We start from the raw sequence: 21,237 nt of genomic DNA, 5'->3' as shown, positions 1-21,237 counted from the left end.
AGGAATAGTATCAGTCACATGAAAAATGGGGCGGGGATATTTGTCCTTCCATGGTAGAATCAGAAAATGTTATACAACATTAGTCAACTGGAGTTTGGCTCCCAGATTTAATCTCACTTACATCAGCAATAACAACAATCTTGGACTACAAACAGAAAGCTCACTGAAACCAGAAATGACTTGCAGTAAAATCTGTGAGAACTAACACTTCACACTGAAAGCCAATTCAGTGAGCACACTCAAAATACATACAGAGTTGAAATTGCTGTCGAACATTCTACTTATACATAAATAGAATGTTGCAGAAAATTTCAATACTTCATCAATAAGTAATAAAGGCCTCACCTTTAACCCACAACCTAAGTTCAAACATGGTGGACTTGCAAAGGACATACTTTCCTTTACTCATTCTCAGTACCGGAAACATTTCTTCACCACACACCCCACTAACAACAGTCAACCAAAACCCTATATCGAATCTTGTTTAAAACAGTTCCAGCTTCCCTCCAACTTCAATCCTTCTCCCCTTCCACCCAATCATCCCTTTGTAATTTTTCAAGAATTCCTCACCTCTAACCTGGCCTCACCTTTCCTAAATCCCTCCCTAGGCACCCAACAATGCTACTATGGAACACAATGCTAACCGTAACATGAGAAACAATCAAGACCTCTCATCCTTCACATTGACAAAGGCTCCACCACTGTGGTCATGAATAGTAGTGACTATGTGGCTGCCAGCTTTCTGGCACCTGTCACCGTGATCCTATTCCAGAAATTCAACATGATCTCAAGCAGCTCATCAAGGCCCCTGGCCCATCCCAAAACCTGACACCTGAATCTATCTCTCTCTTCACATCAGTAACCCCCCTTCCCCACTCCTAGATTTTTCCTACTTCGCGAAATCCAACAACCCCAACCCAACAGGTATCTCCACTGGTTGTCCTACTGTGGTTGGTTACAGTGCTCACACATAATGAACCTCTGTCTTTGTTGGCCAAGACCCCCCCCCCCCCCCCCCCCACGCTACATCCAAGACACTTAGACACTGCTCACTCCTTCATCACTTTTCCACAGTTCCTGTCCTGCTACCAGCAGACTCCTTGTTGGCTACTGTGGATGTGACGTCTTCGTACACCAACATATCCCATGTCCATGGCCTTGCGGCCCTGGAACGCTACCTTTCTCAGCATCATCCTGATACCAAACTCTTGGACTCATGATGAGAACAATCTTTGCTCTTTCTTGCACAACTTCAGCACCTAGTCCCAAACCCACTTCACTTGTTCTTTCTGAACATAAGAAACCATCTTCCTAGATGTCAAGCCCCACCTCTCAGATGGCTCCATAAATGCATCTGTTCACATCAGGTGCACTAACCACTAACAGTACCTCCACTCTGACAGCTGTCATCCATTCCCTGTCAAAAGTTATCTTCCATAAAGCCACACAACTCAAGGATGTTGCATCTGCAGTGGAAAGCAGGAGTTGTCAAAATATACCAATAACATTACCAGAGCTTTTATTGGCAACCAGTGTCCCATCCAAATCATCCACTAACAGATAAAAAATGCCATCTCCTCCTCTGACATCACTAAACCTGCTAACCAGCCACTGACCAGCACTCCTGTGATCCCCCAGTATCACCCCGACCATGGAAAGCTCAACCACATCCTTCACTACTCTTTCAACTATGTTGTCAAGTCCTGACATGAGGGATATCCTACCCACCCTCATCACCCAAAGCAGTGGAAACATCCCCCAAGCTGTGGATAAGCCATGTTTCCGCATATCCTTTCTTCCAGGAGTGCTAGTTCTGCAAGGTCTGCAGGAGAGCTTCTGCAAGGCAGGAGATGAGGTACTGTTGGAATTAAAGCTGTGAGGACAGGGCGTGAGTCATGCTTGGGTAGCTCAGATGGTAAAGCACATGCCCAAGAAAAGCAAAGATCCCGAGTTCGAGTCTCGGTCTAGCACACAGTTTTAATCTGACAGGAAGTTCCAAACCAAATGTCTGTTCACATGAACAATCACTGCCAACCTGTGGCCAACCACAAACTTGAACAACCAGTTGCTGAACATGCTGTGCACCACAACACTTATGAGTAACAGCTGTTTCACTACACATGACAGTTGGATACTCCCATCAAGCACAAGTTTCTCTGACCTACAAAGATGGGAATTGTCTCTCCAGGATATCCTGTGTTCTCACAGTGGCCCCCTGCTAATCTTTGTCCCAATGTCTCAAATTATATTTTCCTTTTTTCTTCTCTCTCTCTCTCCACACCACTCCTTCCCTGTCCAGATTCGATACTACATTCTCCCAACACTCTTCACTACCAACCTCCTTCCCCCCTCCTCCATCACCCTTGTGGGCACTCTCTTTTTCTTCCTTCCCCTCTTCCCTCCTCCCCCTTTCTGCCTATCTCCCCTCCCTGTTTACCTCTCTGTCTCCACATCCCTCTTTTGGCCCCATTCCTCCACTCCTCCCTCTCTCATATGATCTAGCCAATATCACTACTTTCATGTTGTGCTATTGCTGAGTCATCTGTCTTTCCCACTTCTGCCGTGCACTGAACCCTAACCCCATCTTGCGTGCATCCTCCCTGCACCCATCAGCTAGGCAACTGCTCTCAATAATTAATAATCAATAATCAGTGTCGCTGTGGATGTGGTAGTGTGTGTCTTGATGTCTGTGTGATTGTGCCTGTGAGTGTGTGAATGTTTTACTAGAAGAAGAACCAGTGCCCAAAAGCTTGTGAACACTATCTTCTGTTACATGTGTTTATGCATCATACATCAGTCCCCTACCGGTGAGTGGTTGCCTTTCCCTTTTTTACGTATTGTTCCATCCAAGAACTTTTCTTACTGTTATACGACATTAATCAGTAAGTCACTGAACCATTCAGAAATAATAAATCTTGAATGATAATATAACGGCAGGAAGTGCGAACCAAAAAGGTGATCCACCCTTCACCAGAAGTGACTTTAACTGCTACACTGCAGCAAATTAAGCACAGCATGTGGCAATATAAATCCCAAGGATAGAGAAGTTCAATAATGTCTAGTAAGATTATTGCAGATTCTGAAAATGAGACTATCTAGGTGATGGCAGACCTCAAATGTTCACCCAACATAGTAATTAGATGCTTTTAAAGGCCATATCCCATCCCTCAGGAGCTGTAATGAAAGAAAATGCAACAGAATACTTAATGAATAATAGGTGTAAATTTCGTGATCATGTTGAGGATGTAAAGAGTTTGTAACTAACCAGCTACAGAATATGACAGTCACATGATTAAAACAGATACCAGGGTCAGGGACACATACTGGACTGTACTAATCATTTTTATGTAAATTACATTCGCTGGTTAGTTTTGTATCGTGTATGTATGGAGTGGAGTGGAGTGGGAGGGGGGGGGGGGGGGCGAGGAGGGGTCATCAGTTTTCTGACTGGGTTCATATAACTCGCCACTGACTTCCTCTGTTGTGCCAATCTCTTCATCTCAGAACAGTAGCCGCACACAACATCTTTAATTTTTATTGGACCTATTTCAATGTATGTCTTTCCCTATAGTTTTTATCCTGTACAGCTCCCTCTAATACACAGAAGTTATTCTCTGCTGTCTTAACACATGTCCTATATACCTCTCCCTTCTTAATGTCAGTGTTCTCCATTTACTCCTTTCCTCACTGATTCTGCAGAGAACTTCCACACTTATTACCACTCGCCATAATTTCCAATATCTTTCTACAGCACTACATCTACTACACTTCAGTTCCATTCTTTTCTGTTTTTCCTACTGTCATGATAAATTCCATTTAATACTGTACTCCAAACATACATTCTCAAAATTTCTTTCTCAAACTGAGGCCAATTTTCAATATTCGTCAACTTGTTTTGGCTGGGAATACCCTGTCTGCCTGTGCTAGTCCACTTCGTCATATGTCATTTTGTTTAGTTAGTTGGTTGGCTGATTGGATTAAAAGAGGGGGGAAGGGACCCTTGTTCCAAATAAAACAATGCCACAAATGTGAGAATGAAACAAATGAGACTGACAACACAAAACGGAATGAATGGAAAAAATCACAAGAACGATGAAAGGCAACAAATGTGTAAATGGACAAAAGGGGGACAAGAAAATCACAGAAACACAAGAAAAGGGATGAAGAGAGTAAAACAACAAAGCAGATGGCGATGGCTGTATGATCATGAGAATAAAAAGGAGATGCCAGCCACTCTGCAACACATTAAAACCTCCACCATAGAAGCACTAGGATGGAGGACACAGGGGGACAAAGGACATGCACTAAAACTTAGATCAAATGATAAAACCCACCCTTACAAATAAAACATAAAACTGAATTAGCCAATGAGGCGTTGCCAGATAAAATTAGTGGCAACGAGTCCGGTAACCCAAGATTCTGTCGCTGGGCAGTCAACGTGGGACAGTGCACCAGAAGATGGGCCACTGTCAGCCAGGCGCTGCACCAACACTGAGGCAGGTCTTCAGGGTGCAGGAGGTAACTGTGGGTTGCCCAAGCATGGCCAATGGGGAGCTGGCAGAGGACAACTGATTCCCTGCGAAAGGCCCGTATGGAAGACTTCCACACATTTGTAGTCTCCTTAATGACACGTAGTTTGTTGTGCATACTGTTATGCCATTCCATCTCCCAAAGCCAAAAAACCCTGCAGCATAAGTCAGAATACAGGTCAGGTTCAGAGATGCCCATCTCCAGAAGCGGTTTCCGCATAGCCTGTTTGGCCAGCCTGTCGGCAAGTTCGTTGCCTGGGATTCCGACGTCATCTGGGGTCCAGACAAACACCACTGAATGACTGGACCGTTCCAGGGCACAGATGGACTCCTGGATGGTCGCTACCAAAGGATGATGAGGGTAGCACTGGTCGATAGCTTGTAGGCTGCTCAAGGAGTCAGTACACAGAAGAAACAATTGCCCGGGACATGAACGGATATACTGAAGTGCGTGAGAGATGGCCACCAGCTCTGCAGTGAATACATTGCAGCCATCGGGCAAGGAATGCTGTTAAAAATGGCCTCTGGGGACGTAGGTGAAGCCAACATAACCAGCCATCGAGCCATTGGTGTAAACTACTTCAGAGCCTTGGAACACATCAAGAATCGAGAGGAAGCAACAGCGGAGAGCGGCAAGAGTAACTGAGTCCCTAGGGTCAGGCAAAGGGTCCAGACGAATCTGTGGCTTAGGTTTACACCATGGAGGTGTATGCGGACGGACCTGGATGGGAGATGGAAAAGGGAACGATTCCAGTTCAGACAGAAGGGATTGCACGTGAACCACAATCGTTAGCCCTGACCTTGGCCACCGATGCGGGAGATGAACTGCCATGGGTGGAAAAAGGAGAGAGTAATTCGGATGCTCAGGAGAACTACGAATGTGTGCAAGCAGCTGCACACGTCGGATCTGCAATGGACTGACTCCAGCCTTTACCAGGGCACTGGTCACCGGACTTGTTCTAAAAGCTTCCCTCACTAGGCAAATGCCGCAGTGGTGCACTGGGTCCAGTACACGCAATGCTGAGGGCACTGCCGAACCATAAACCAGACTCCCATAGTCAAGGCGGGATTGAACAAGGGCTTTGTAGAACTCTTTAGATCATTTTGTAATTGGAATTGATCATCCGATGATTTTACTAGACGGTAAATTACAGTGTCACCTGCAAACAGTCTAAGGGGGCTGCTCAGATTATCACCTAGATCATTTATGTAAATCAGGAACAGCAGAGGGCCTATGACACTACCTTGCGGAACGCCAGATAACACTTCTGTTCTATTCGATGATTTACCGTCTATCACTATGAACTATGACCTCTCTAAGAGGAAATCACGAATCCAGTCACACAACTGAGATGATATTCCACATGCACACAATTTGTTTAATAGTCACTTGTGAGGAAAGGTATCAAAAGCCTTCTAGACATCTAGGAATATGGAATCGATCTGAGATCCTTTGTCGACAGCACTCATTACTTCATGGGAATAAAGAGCTAGCTGTGTTGCACAAGAACGATATTTTCTGAATCTGTGTTGGTTATGTATCAATAAGTCATTTTCTTCAAGGTGAGTCATAATGTTCGAGTACAGCATATGCTCCAAAACTCCACTGCAAATTGAGGTCAGTGATACGGGTCTGTAATTCAATGGGTTACTCCTGTTTCCTTTCATGAATACTGGTGTGACCTGTGCTACTTTCCAGTCTTTAGGAACAGACCTTTCGTCAAGTGAGTGGTTGTATATGATTGCTAAGAAAGTTGCTATTGTGTCGGCATACTCTGAAAGGATCGGAAGACTTGCCTTTCTTAAGTGATTTGAGTTGTTTTGCAACACCTAAGATATCTACTTTTATGTCACTCATACTAACAGCTGTTCTGGTTTCAAATCCTGGAATATTTACTTCATCTTCTTTCATGAAGGAATTATGGAAAACTGTATTTAGTAACTCCGCTTTAGTGGCACCATCATCGATAACATTACCATCGCTATCGCGCAGTGACGGTATTGACTGTTTTTTGCCACTGATGTACTTTACATACAACCAGAATCTCTTTGGGTTTTCTACCATATTTTGACACAATGTTTCACTGTGGAAGGCACAACTTGGAAATTTTAATATACAAAAATTCTGATATTGGAGGAAGTCTTATCAAAGATTAAATCAACAATTCCGAAATTTGAAAAAGGAATCTACAACGATGGAAGACTGTGTGATCATGGATAGAGTAGAAATCTTTTTGAAGGAACCATTCTACCATTCTCATAGGCAGCTTCACTTCCTTCACGGTAAATATCTCCAGGATGCACAGCACCTTCCTTGTAGTGTCTGGCACTGAAGCTGGATGAGTACCTCCAAGGCACTTTTGCAGTTGATTTGATCTGTACAGTGAGACAAAGCAACAGTGGCCTTAGACAGATATTGCTGTGCTGAAACAGAGTTTATTGTACCATTTCTCTTCCTATCATTCGTGTAAAGCCAGCCAGTACCCTTAAATAGCAATAGGCAGCTCTTTATTAGTTGTTTACTCGATACAATTTCTTTAGGAATGAAAGACCTGAAAATCTGGTGTCTTTTAGCCTTCACACTTCACACTGAACGATTAAATGTGGTGCAGTTTCACCCCACTTGTCGCATACTCTCTACTTAGGGGCTTCTTTCTCTATATCTATTGTGTGCAAGTGTTTCTAAAAGTTCATATGGCCAGTCATTAGTCCTCACACGAGTTTCATCTGACTCCTGTTCAAGCCTAGGATTGTAGAGCTCCTTTTAAAACATGACTTTAGCACTATTAGGTTACCATGTTTTTGTTTTCGGATTATACAACAACATTACGTATGCTGCTTATTGAGACAGTTGGTCCAAAAAATGAAGTCATTGTTCCTGTCCTGACCAGCCTATCAGCTTGTTCATTACCACTAATTGCTGAGTGACCAAGGACCCACTGCAGGTTTAACCTGTTGCTTTCCCCTAGCTTCAGAAGGGTTCCATGGAATTCTGGAACGATCTCTGATCTCACTGAAGGGGCACAGAGAGATTTCAGAGCTGCTTGGCTGTCTGAAAGAGTGTAGATGCCACAATCCTTGTAGCACCTATGCGGATTCTCCTCTGTGCACACTATGATAGCAAATATTTCTGCCTGGAATTCTGTACCCACCTCCCTTTCACAGATTATTCTCTCTAGTCAAGGCTGTTCCCCCTTATACCCTGGCCCCAGCACCTTCATCTGTTTCCCACCTGTTATTAAACCATACTACGTCTCCTAAACAATATCGTGGTTCACTCTCCCAATACCCCCTAGTTCCATTATTACTTTGAAAGGTTTATTGAAGCAAATGGAAGTTATTGTATAATCAGCTGGCACTTCCCTAACCATTCCTACATCTACCATTAGTGTGAGTTTCCAGGACACTTTCGCTCTTACTAAATGAACTTGTGATGAAACAGTGTCCTCTCTTTTGGATCTTCTCCACTCCCATCTACAGCCCTACTTGGTAAGGATCCCAAATTGAGGACCATTACTCAAATATCAGGGTGGAGGGATAAGGGTTTTGTAATATATGTCCTTCATGAGTGGACTATACTTCTTAAGGATTCATTGAATCTGTCTGGCACCTGTCTTAACTATATTTAGTTTTACATGCTCATTTCATATCAAATTCCTCCATATACATACTTCCAGGTATTTAACAGACACGACTGCTTCCAGTCATTGTTCGGCAACTGTTTAATCAAACTTGTGCAATATGTTAGATTTGTCTGTGTTGAGGGTCAGCTGCCAATCCCCGTCCCAAGTGTTGATGCCCTGTGGGTCTTTTAACATTTTGCTACAGTTTTCTAGTACTGTGAGCTCTCTATGTCCAACAGCAGCATCCATGAACAGCCTTGTGGAGCTTCTGACTTTATCCACTAGGTCATTTATATATAGCGTAAACACTAATAGTCAAGTAACACTTCCTGGGGCCATGCCCAAAGACACTTTTATGTCTGACGATTTCTGTTCATTAAGAATGACACGTGGTGTTCTATTTGCAATAAACAATTCAATCCAGTAACAAAGCTGGTCTGATAGTCCATATGCTAGTATTTATTTCATTATGTAACAGAGTGACACTGTACCAAATGCGTCCAGGGAGTCAATAAACATGGCGTCAACCTGAATGCTGGTACCTACTGTCTTATGGGTTTCAGGGACAAAGCCACACAATGGTTGGTTGTGGAATCCACATTCATTCCTACAGTGGACATTTTTGGTCTGCAGAAAAGTCATAAAAGCGTACATCAAATAGGAAGTAACTTCGGTGAGGACTTGTTGAGGAATTTATATTAGAATAAAAACTTGGGCAAATTTTACTTATACAAGTAACTTGAGCAAATTGATTTCAGGAACTTGCTGCAAGTACTTGTAGAAGCGTTTCCACACGAGTCATGTGATAGGCAAGCAGAAGTTTACAGTATCATAATTCAAAATCAGATCAGCTGACACTGTTTTGCATTATTATTATCATCAAAGAAAAATCATGATGAAAAATGACAAGATCAAAAAAGAAATGTTTGGGTGAAGAAATGGCTACAAAGCCACATATGTTTAAGTTTTCAAGGTGCACTATATTAATATCTTTTCTGTAGTGAGTCCACAATTTGTGAATTTCTTCGCGTATTTTGGCACCTGTTGACTGAAAATCTACTGCAATATTTTTTTACAAGTCCTGCTTTATAACCCTGTTCTTAAAATCCTTATGTTTTGTGTACCACAATGCAGGAACATTTCCACTTTCTGGAACTAACAATTTTTTTCTTTCATTGATCCACATGTATTTCTCACTTTTTGACACTGACATTGACACTGAATGTAACAAACTTCTGCAAGTCTGAGAAACCCAGCAAGAAACAGTCCCTACTAAGTAACCTGCAGCAGTTTACTTGCTCCTGGACACATTCCTTAATACACAAACATAAAACATGTTCCAAAATTATACAAAAGACTGACGTCAGCAATATAGGCATCTAGTTGTGTGTGTCTGCTCCATGGTTGTTCTGGAAATTGAGAATGATGAGTGTTTTATTATTCCAGCAAACTGTCATACACTGCTGCTAGAAGGAGTGCAACTTCTTCAATGTACTCTATATGAATAGTGAAGGGATCCCACCACATTCAGCTGACTTTCGTCTGTTCAGTAATTTTAGTTGATTATCTATCCCATGGTCACTTATATCGATATTTAACACTTCAGAGGTTATGGGATGATTGAAAGGAGGGCTCACAGTACAATTTTCCTCTGCGAAACAATTTCAGAAAATGAACTTTTTGTACTACAGCCTTCTCTCAGGTACCCTCCACTATTGTTACTGAGTGCCTACATAGAGGCTTTGAACCATTTACTGACATAATGTCAGACCAAAACTTCTTATGATTCTCCTTCCAATCAACAAACAGAATTTTACTTTAAATTCATTGAGTTCTTCATGCATGGCTACCACTGCATTCATTTTGGCCTCATTGAGTTTTGTGTACAAGGCTTAACTATGTTTAAATCTGTGGTGAATTTCTCTTTTCCTTCAGAGTAGTCCACTAATGTGGCTACTGAACCATGGTAGGTCTTGCTCATCCCCCATAACTTTGCTCGGCACATACCCATTTTGTACAACACTCTCTGAATTTGTTCATTTATACTTCAACATTTTAAATCTGAAAGAGTACTGCTGCTCAAGTAATCTGAAATTTGTTTCTTATCACACTTATTAAGCAGAAATATTTTCTTACCACTTTTCTTAACATTCTGTTGAGAACTGTAGTCAAAAACAGCCTGATTCTTAATACTTTGTTTGTTGTAAACTGAATTGTACTTGTAAACTTTGAACCTATTTATAAGCAGAAGATCTAAATTTGACCCATTTATAAACAGAAGACATAATGAGCCACATCACTGACTAACTACTTAAGATAATTTTTGGCTGAGACATTCACAACAATAGCACATGAGACCCTGTTCATACCACGTATCCTAACCACTTGACTCTCCAACTCCACAGCAGATAAGCTGAAATGTCCCTGTAATTCCTTACCAGGTAATTTATGTGCAATCTTCTCAAGCTGTCCCTGAAATGTCCCACAATTGTGATTCCTAAGACAGGTGATCTATAAAAGCACCAAATTACCATGTTTGAGCATCCTTTAACACTTTATCTCCACCAAAATTATTTCATATTTGGAAGCTGTACTAATCTCACTAGATATTGCCATATTATAACGACTATAAATACACTTATACAACTGGAGACCAGTCTATCTTTACAATGTGTATTCCAGTCAGAATTTAAAATTTCACTGCTATTAACTTCTGCTTTCACTTAGCTTCCTGTTCCTATAAATGTGCATGCCAAAGTACTCTGGTACCCTAGTAGCTGCTTCCTGGATGCAGTGTAGGTCTGACTTATGACGGAGGGTAGGAATCCAGGGCTCCTACAATTCTGCATCAAATAATAGAAGTCAAAAAATCTGCATAAATATCATCACAGAATCCTATGATTAACAATTTCTTGCTACACAAACAAACTGAGCTTCCAAATTCAACGACAACATACCTATTTGTAAGTAGTTATGTACTGGCTATTGACATTAAAAGTAATTAATAAGACTATATTTTATGCTTTTTGGGTCATCTCAATGTAAATACAGTCTAACTGATAGAGCAAACCAAGTAATCCCTATTTGATTATAAGAAATTACAATAAATTTTATTTCACTTACAGTTTCTGCAAATTTTGAAGAGTTGAAAAAATTCCAGATGGTATTTCCGTTATATCATTTCCTGAGAGATTCCTGGAACATAGAGATTGGCAGCTAAGGTCAACAAAAATTATTTTGTTCCTCACATAATTAAGATACTAATGAAGTAAGTAGTAGTCGCTTTTAAAAAAAGAATACATGTAGATACAAAGACTTTCATGCTATTAGAATAATCCAATGGACAATGAAATGTAAAATAATTTTGTTGTATATTAGGGTCAATTCTTTGAAAGTAAACTTGCAAATAATGTCTCTTAACAGATAAGCATGAAATTTACACACACTGGATGGGAGAAAAGGCCTACCTGTAACGACAAGTATAAAAATAAATGTCTGATGAAAAGTAATCAATTCATCAACTCAACTTGTAACAAAATAAGTAGTCTATAGTTAGATCCTACATGCAGTTTCTTTTAATTTTGCGGTAAGTTCAGGTTTTGTATGTTATACTGCAAAACAGACAACACACTAGTCAACACAGAATGACTATTAATTTTGCGACAATATTATTTTTTGAAGATGTCTGAGGAAAAAGAATTCATAATATTACTGCTTTACAAATGATTAAAATGGCTCTGAGCACTATAGGACTTAACTTCTGAGGTCATCAGTCCCCTAGAACTTAGAACTACTTAAACCTAACTAACCTAAGGACATGACACACATCCATGCCCGAGACAAGATTCGAACCTGCGACCGTAGCGGTCGCGCGGTTTCCAGACTGTAGCGCCTAGAACCGCTCAGCCACTCCGGCCAGCTATTACTGCTTTACATCTAGGTCGCCTACAAAATACAGTACCAGTCACTGTTTGCCAGAACATCTGGTGTATGACAGGTGAACCAAAAATTTTAGTTCCAAATTTTTATCTCCACATGAGCTCTCTAAATTTAAAAATGAGCTACCATTTTATGAGTAATGCCTCTCTCGTAGATGCTCACACTGACTATTTATGAAACACCACTGTAATGCTCTCATGCTGACCAAATAAAATAATTACAACTGCAATCTGTTTTGGACTTTTTCAATTTTCCAAAACTTTCTACTGTACAATGACTCCAGTTGTAGTCTACTCAGCAGTGGGTCATGAGAGTACCATTGTCTCTGCCGAGCAGCTACCTTCTCCATTACAGATTCGCATGACAGTGTGTTACGGCAACCACAGCAAATGCAATGGGGCTATGACAAGCAGATATAATCAGAAAAACTATTGGACATCAGCATTTGATAAATCTCATTGCACTACAAGGGCTATCTGAAAAGTTCTCGACCTCGCCAAGAGAACGCAGAACTACTCATGTGATTCGCCCCCCTTATGTTGGTACACATGTTAGTAGATGCCCCATAAAATTGTAAGTCATTCCAGGCAGCAGATGACTGTAGACAGTTGTAGCGTGCTTAGGGTTGAAAATAGCAAAAATTGAGCACTGTGCAGTGATTAAATTCTTCATAAAAGAAGGTTTAACACTGACCAAAATTCATTAGCAGCTTGTAAATGTGTATGGTGGCTCTTCACCTTCAATTTCAACCATGAAGCAATGGATGGCCAAGTTTAAATGTGGTCATGAAAGCATCCATGATGACCCATGCGAAGGATGTCCAAAAAGGCAAGCACACCGGAAATCACTGACAAAGTAGGTGATATGAGTTTGCAAGATCTGCGTATAAGGGTGTGTGAAGTTTCTAATGCTCTAGGCAAGTGTTAAGAAAAACACAAGTATCTGTTCTCCGCTTCTAATAAAACTGGACACAAGCATTCATGAAAACAGACCCTGCGTAAAGAAGAAAAAAATTGTCCTCGATCAGGACAATGCACCTGCCCACAATGGTGTCTTGGCAAAGGGGAAATTGAGGGATTTGCAGTATGAAGTGTTAGAACATACACCCTATTCCCCAGATTTGGCTCTCTCGGACTTCCATCTATTCTCAAAACTTAAGAAATTCCTCACTGGTCACCACTGTTCATCCAATTAAGAAGCCATTGCGGCTATAAATCGCTACTTTGCAGCACTTCTGGAGGAACACTACAGAGAGCTGATAATGGCTCTGGAACACCACTGGATGAAATGCATTGATATTAGAGGAGATTATGTTGAAAATTAAAACTTCTTTGAAAGCATATATTGTCTGTTTCACTATCAGGCTGAAGACTTTTAAGGTCATCTTTGTACTGCAGACAGGCAGTTTCCTGCAGTTTATAAATTCTTTAACCATCAAACAGATACTAATAAATTTTGGTGCTTCTGAACTTCTATCATTTCTTATTCTCAAGCATACAAATCTGGCTAATTATATGTTATGGTCATCCAATACAACAGATCCAACATACAAGGGATATTTTATAAATAAGGCACAAGTTGGTATTACTGTGGACTGTTTGATGCAACAACAATGAAAATTACATCAGATGTAGTTGGAAACTTGAGGAAGACATATATGTTTTTGTTTTTTCACTGTACTCTCTAACATAAAATTGGTGAGAGATAGAAATGTAACATGCATGGGTCTTGGGTACAATGATGTTGAAGGCCACAGATGTCATACACCAAGATCAAAACTTTACATAGCAAAAACCTGACAGAAATCCACAGTGCATTAAGTGAAGTTTGACATGAATTTACAGTGGACCATAGTACAGTTTCAAGTTGGGTTAATGACTTTTGTGGTTGTTGTATGAGCATGGACGATAATCCAAGACCTGGAAGACTGAAAACATGAACAAAGTGTGAAACTTGTGGCAGGTGCTGTTGAAGAAGATTGCAGTGTGACTTCTGAGGAACTCTCTGAAGCCACGAGAATTCTTCCAATGTCAGTATTCCATATTCTGATGCGTGATTTGAGAAGAGAAAAATTTCTGCAAGATGAGTCCCAGACTGTTTGACTGCTGAAGAGAACAAAAACTCCTGGACATTGCAACCTTGCTCAAACAATGATTCGACCATGAAGGTAAAGGATTCTTGTGTCAAATTGTCACTATTGATGAAATGTGGGTGACAGACTTTGAATTGGAGTTGGAATCACAGTCCAATGAATGGAGAGCTTCAGATTCTCCATGTCCAAAAAAATTTTGACGCTCTCAATCAAATGATGATTTTTGCTTATTATCACCAAGGAATCATCATGACAGATAGAGCCCATGTGGAACAAGTGTCACAGCAGTGTTTTATCGTAACTTGATGCAAAACTTGAGCAGAACAATGCACAAAACCCGACCTCAGTTGCTTGAGGCTGGACCACTCATTATCCACAACAATACTCGCCCAAATATCAGCTATTTTGTTGCCCAAAAACTGCATGAAGTGTTACCCCATCCTCCCTACAGCCCAGACATCAGTCCACCTGAATCTGAACTGTTACCAAAGTTGAAAAAACCTATATCATGGATACTGTTATCTTTCTCTGGAAGAACTTTCTACCATCGTTACGCAAGCCATTCGACAGATGAACAGAACTGGTGTCCTGGATGGTATAATAGTGCTTCCAAGATGTTGGAATCAGTCATAGAGAAGCAAGGGAGACTATATTGAAGGACTGTAGAGAGAGAGACTGGGGAAAAAGAATTTAAAAAAAAGTGTAAGTAAAAGAAATTAGTGTTCATTATTTATGAGATGTCCCTCAATATACAGGGAGTTTCAAAACTACATCGATAAACTTTGAGCGGACATAGAAGGTGTCTGAGGAACAAAATGAGGATAGGAACCCATGTCCAAAAACATCATCCAATGGTACTACACTACATCGAAGTTATAGATACTGGCGCATGCTGTTAGGCCTTCCTTCCAGCAGCAGGCAAGTCTTTGTACACAAACAGACCACGGGCAGAATGTATCGCAATGTACCTGAGAGCAGTCTGGACATTAGATGGTGCTGAATGTAGCCATGCCTGTCACACCATCCTTGTAGAGACCACTGACAGCTGTAGCAGCAGAGGGGAATGACAAATATATGCAGTAGAAACACAGTGCTCAGTCACAGTTACTTGTGTGCTGGTGTGGCACACCATGGAGATGTTCACATGGGCTGAGCAACAGGACATGCACTTCATGTACGTTGCAGCAAGAGGTAATAGGTATGCAGTCTTACATGTTCATGGGCAACGATATCCCAATAGGCATCAGCCACACCACCCCATGTTTGTGGTCGTCCGTCAACCTCTGGGTGAAACAGGTGGTTTCACAGGGCATCCACACAACAAACGTTATGTTTGAAGCGTACGCACACCACAATTCGTGGAGGATGACTAGAGAGGTTTGACACAGACCCGTCCACAAGCACCTGCGCTGTGGCACCCAGAAAGACAAGCTCCCACTCAGTGGTTTGACAAGTGCAGTACAAGGAGGGATGGCATTCATTCCATATTTAGAAGATAAAGGTGCTGTTGGTCAATGATTTTTCTCCATGTGTGGAGTTTGGGCAGTGGGCTCTGCAGTCACAAAAACTGACAACAGCCAGGAGAGCAGTGTGCTGACCACATGCCCCCCCCCCCCTCCCCCTTATATCCGCATCCAGTGATGCCAATAGGCTGAGGATGACATGGCGATTGGTCACTACCATTTGGCCTACTGAGGCCTGTTTGGATAGAGTTTAGTTTGGTTTAGTTTATGTGTTATTTACAGACGAGATGTCCTTCACCCGTGAGGCATGTTTAACATCCACAATTGACAATGCTGGGTGGATGCGAACCCTAACAAACAAAGTCATCAGAAAAAGTTCGCCATCAATGTATGGGCTGTCATGGTCCACAACTACTTGACTGACCCCTACAAACTTCACCCCTCAACACACCGGCGATAGCTACACAACATACATTTGGGATGTGCTGCCAGAATTACTGGAGGTGGTGCCACTTGCAGTGCATCAAAGTATATGGCTCCAGCATGATGGGGCACTCACGCACTTCAGTTGAGCTGCCAGAACATACACAGATGTCAGCCCCGCAGCAACACTGGAGGCAGGCATTTTGAGCACTTACTATAATATTATTTAATTCAAAAATAAGTGGTGAAAGCACTTTGCGGCGAGTACCAACGTACCGATAAACTAATTTAAGTGAAAAAACCAGTCTCAGGCAGTTTGTTTCACATGCTGTTTACTTTGTATAATGTATTTAATTTCCTGTACTAATGGAACAAATGGTGATGTATATACTTTGGACCCTGTTGTCTGATGGCTGCCACAGTGCCTACACATATGGTTCCTCTCCATTTCATGGCATTCATGGTTACTGTCCTTTAAATTTTATAATGGAGCCAAAATCTTGGAATATTTATCATTATTCATGTAATATGGAAGATTATCACACACTCCAGTGGAGCAGAAGGTAATGGCTGCTGTGTAGGCTGAGGTTCCCCCCCATAATTTTGATGTTGTTGTTCTATTTCTGTTACATCCTGTATACTACACCACAAAACATTCGGTCTATTCACATAAAACATCACGCCTGCTGTCAAAGAGGAGGCCTTGCAGCAGGTACCAGTGCCTATAACTTTGACACTCTGTAGCATCATTGGATGACCCTTCGAGACACAGGTTTCTAAACTTATTTTGTTCCTCAAGAAACATTCTACATCCCCTCAAAGTTTGTTGGTGTAAAATATATTTTTTATAGCAGCAACAAGAAGCAAGGCATCAACAGTAGAAAGAACACCAACAACAAACAACACAGCAGCAGCAAAAGGAACATATCTTATCAAAAAGTGGTGCAACACAAAGAAGTGGAAAGCTCTGACATATTTAGCAAGTTGTGGAACATGTATAGGAAAGAGAGATTAGAGACTGTATGAGGGAGATTGTTTACTGTGAATAAAATAGAGGGAAACATTCCACGTGGGAAAAATATATCTGCTTGTGTCTGTGTATGTGCGGATGGATGTGTGTGTGTGTGCGAGTGTATACCCCTTCTTTCCCCCTAAGGTAAGTCTTTCCGCTCCCGGGATTGGAATGACTCCTTACCCTCTCCCTTAAAACCCACATCCTTTCGTCTTTCCCTCTCCTTCCCTCTTTCCTGATGAGGCAACAGTTTGTTGCGAAAGCTTGAATTTCATATGTATGTTTGTGTTTGTTTGGGTGTCTATCGACCTGCCAGCACTTTCGTTCAGATTGTTTACTGTAGTTGACAAAAATATTGTCTCTATTGAGATCAAAGTTGGTGTGACAGTGAAGTCATCTAGTCACGTATAACAGGTGTAGGTGAAACTAAGTTAATTGTCGGATGTTTTTACCGGCCACCCGATTCCATTGTGACATTCTAGAGTCATTCAAAGAAAGTCTACAGTCAATAGCGCAGAAATACCCAGATCATGCAATACTGTTGTAGGTGACTTTAATCTGCCAAGTATAGACTGGGATGTCATTGGATTCATTGGGGGAGGGGGGTACAGACAGACAGTCACGGGAAATACTTTTGAACACATTTTCTGAAAATTCTCTTGAGCAGCTAGCTCAGCAGCCCACACGCAATGGAAATATCTGACCCTTGTAGCTACAAATAGGCTGAACGTTATTGACAAGGTCAGTATAGAACCAGGGATTAACGATCATGTCATTACAGCAAATATGATTATGATATTTGATAAATCAGACAAGAAGGCAAGGAGTGTGTTTGGGCCCGACATTGCATATACACAGTTATTAACATCTCACTTAGGCAGTGAATCGGCATCACTTAGTTCCAATAACATGGATGCAGAGGAATTATGGGCAAAGTTTAAGCTAATTGTAAATCAAGGTCTGGAAAGTTACTTGCCTAGTAAGTGAATAAAGTATGGAAAAGACCCACCATGGTTTAATAACGAAATTTGGCAGATGCTAAGGAAGCAGAAGCTGTTGCACTCTAGACTCCAAAGGGGACGTACAAATGACAACAAGCAAAGGTTAGTAGAGATTCACGCATCTGTGAAAAGATATATGTGCGAAGCATACAATAACTACCACTGTCAAACATTTGTAAAAGATCTGGCAGACAACCTGGGAAATTTCTGGTCATACATAAAATCACTATGCGGGGCTAAGGCTTCCATTCACTCCCTCGTTGATATAAAAGCCAAAGTTTTACATTTCACATTCACGAAATTGTTCACACAAGAGAACGGTACAAAGATACCATCACTTGACCATCAGGCAGACTCCCATATGAAAGACATAGAAATAAGTGTACCTTGTGTAGAGAAATGACTGAAAGATTTGAAACCAAATAAATCACCAGATCCAGATGGAATCCCAGTTAGATTTTAAAAAGAGTACCCTACGGCATTAGCCCCGTGGCTAGCTTGCATTTACTGTGAATACCTCACCCAGCACAAAGTCCCAAGCAACAGAAAAAAAGTGCAGGTGACTCTGGTATATAAGAAAGATAAAAGAACTAATCTTCAAAATTACAGACCAATATATCTAACTTCTGTTTGCTGCTGAATCCTTCAACATAATCTCAGTTTTAATATAATAAATTTTCTTGACACTAAGAAGCTTATGTCCATGAATTAGCATGGTTTTAGAAAGCATTGCTCTTGCAAAACTCAGCTTGTCATTTTCTCATATGATATACTGAGATCTATGGATGAAGGGCAACAGGCTGTTCCATATTTCTAGATTTTCGGAAAGCATCTGACACTGTGCCCCATTGCAGGCTATTAATGAAGGTACGAGCATATGGAATAAGTTCACAGATATGCGAGTGGCTCAAGAGCTTTTTAAATAACAGAACTCAGTATGTTGTCCTCAATGGCGAGTGTTCATCAGAGACAAGAATATCTTCAGGAGTGCCACAGTGTGATAGGATTGCTGTTGTCCTTTATATACTAAATGAATTGGTGGACAGGGTGGGCAGCAATCTGCTGTCGTTTGTTGATGCCATAGTGTACGGTAAGGTGTGTAAATTGAGTGACTGTGGAAAGATACAAGACGACTTGGACAAAATTTCCAGTTGGTGTGATGAATAGCAGCTAGCTCTAAATGTAGGGAAATGTAAGTCAATGCATCTGGGGAGGGGGGGAGAAGAACTGTAATGTTTGGATATATATTACTACTGTCCTGCTTGACATAGTCAAGTCGTTTAAATATCTGGGCGTAATGCTGCAAAGTGATATGAGGTGAAATGAACTTGTGAAAATTGGTAGGGAAGGCAAATGGTCAACTTTGGTTTATTGTGAGAATTTTAGGAAAGAGAGGTTCATTCGTAAAGGATACCACATATAGGACACTGCTGTGACCTATTCTTGAGTACCGCGCGAATGTTTGGGATCCGTACCAGGTCGGATTAAAGGAAGACACTGAAGCAATTCAGAGGTGGGCAGCTAGATTCGTTATTGGTAGGTTCGAACAACATTTAAGTGGTATGGAAATGCTTCAGGAACTCAAATGGGAACCCCTGGGGGGAAGGCAAAGTTCTTTTTGAGAAACACTATTGAGAAAATTTAGAGAACCGGCATCTGAAACTGACTGCCAAACAATTCTACTGCTGCCAAAATACACTGCGCTTAAGGATCACAAAGATAAGATACAAGAAATTAGGGCTCATACAGAGGTGTACAGACACATGCTTTTGAATGCTCTGCACAGAGTCATTATTATAAGCCACATCTACATATCAAAAAGAAAAGGAAACCATTCAAAAACAGTTCTGTTATGCTCACATATCAAGAAACTTTAATTTAGTATATTGACATGAGTGAATAGCAATAAACTTATCCTTTTATTATGCTGATTCAACAGTAGTTCACCTCTGTTTGGGCATACATAGAAGCATTCACTCAAGTTAAAAAAAATTCAAAGCTGTATCAACAAATAATTGTTAAGATACTATGGTAGAGTTTACTGATAGCTGACTCTTGCGCCAATATAAAAACAAGGTAAAGATTAAGCTAACTACATAACTACTATCACCATCATTTCTTAACTATTTGTGTGTATAATTATAACCTGGGGAAAGACAAAAATATAGTGCTGTTATTGTGGTTTCACCTATCCCAATTTCAATAAGTAAGATAATGGTAGCCTAATTCATGAAACAGACACGAGTAAAAGCGGCCAGAATATCCATCAGGTATAGTTGACGTACTAGTGGACGAGAAAATGATGTAAATCTAATGGAACAAAAATAACGCTTTCTTTGGATATCGCTGCTATTCTCGCAACTGAATACACAATATTAACAACACAAAGAGTGCTGCACCATTTATGTAACTGGTATTGCATTTTTACTTGACATTAAATCATAGGGAACAAATGTTTTACTTACAGTTGAATGATTTTGCTAAAGATGTTATCGAACCGAAGTTCTCCCAGGGAAGATATCCTTGTTTCACCGCCACATTTCAGCTTCAGGCCGTCTTCCGTCGTGAATGGAGGTACTTGCACATGGAGTTTCGAACATCGACATAATGTTCCACAAACTGATACGTTCTGGAAACAATTAAATTCTCTTGCTCCAATCAATAAAAGCAGCAAAAGCCACAAACAAAGCCTTTCCTCGATAACGAAAGTCATTTCGTCCTATGTTTACAATTGAAAACAACTTTGTTGATGCACTTTAGAAACATGACTAACGATTCTTAACAATGAATTCATCATCGTATGGTAATGAGACTTCTTGTAAGAGTCACCGGGTTTGTAAATAATATTTTGTAGCCTGGAGAGCGACATTGTAGCATCTTTCGTAACGACTACATACCGTTCACATTTCAAAACAATGACAGTTCGGGTGACAAAAATTCTGGTTATGTGGGAGTATCATTTAAGTACCTCATCTTTATTGTTCGTTCATTCTGAGTTTGAGCCCATACTTCAAGTGCTTTCCACACTGTAAACATTTTCTTGACACTGAACTTACTTTTTCTCACAAACGCACTGTATGTCAGCAAAACAACTCATGTTGACAGCCGATATGTTACCTAAACTGAAAATATCAAAGATATAAGTATCACCGCTT

General features: G+C 40.8%; 1 protein-coding gene across 2 annotated transcripts in view; it reads right to left on the bottom strand.

The window, feature by feature from the left end:
• LOC124796455 (adhesion G protein-coupled receptor A3) overlaps positions 1-21,202 on the bottom strand; it is a 197,044-nt gene extending 175,842 nt beyond the window's left edge. For both annotated transcript variants that reach the window (XM_047260676.1, XM_047260677.1), the window contains exons 1-2: positions 20,548-21,202; positions 11,276-11,347 (exon numbers count right to left, since the gene is read on the bottom strand). In XM_047260676.1, the coding sequence (XP_047116632.1) occupies positions 11,276-11,347; positions 20,548-20,795 (320 nt within the window). In that variant the 5' untranslated portion in view covers positions 20,796-21,202. The remainder of the gene's footprint in view (positions 1-11,275; positions 11,348-20,547) is intronic.
• Between the last annotated feature and the right edge of the window lie 35 nt (positions 21,203-21,237).

This window comes from Schistocerca piceifrons, chromosome 4 (genome assembly GCF_021461385.2).
Source record: "Schistocerca piceifrons isolate TAMUIC-IGC-003096 chromosome 4, iqSchPice1.1, whole genome shotgun sequence".
Classification (NCBI taxonomy): Eukaryota; Metazoa; Arthropoda; class Insecta; order Orthoptera; family Acrididae; genus Schistocerca; species Schistocerca piceifrons.
This window is presented reverse-complemented; position numbering and strand designations above follow the sequence as displayed.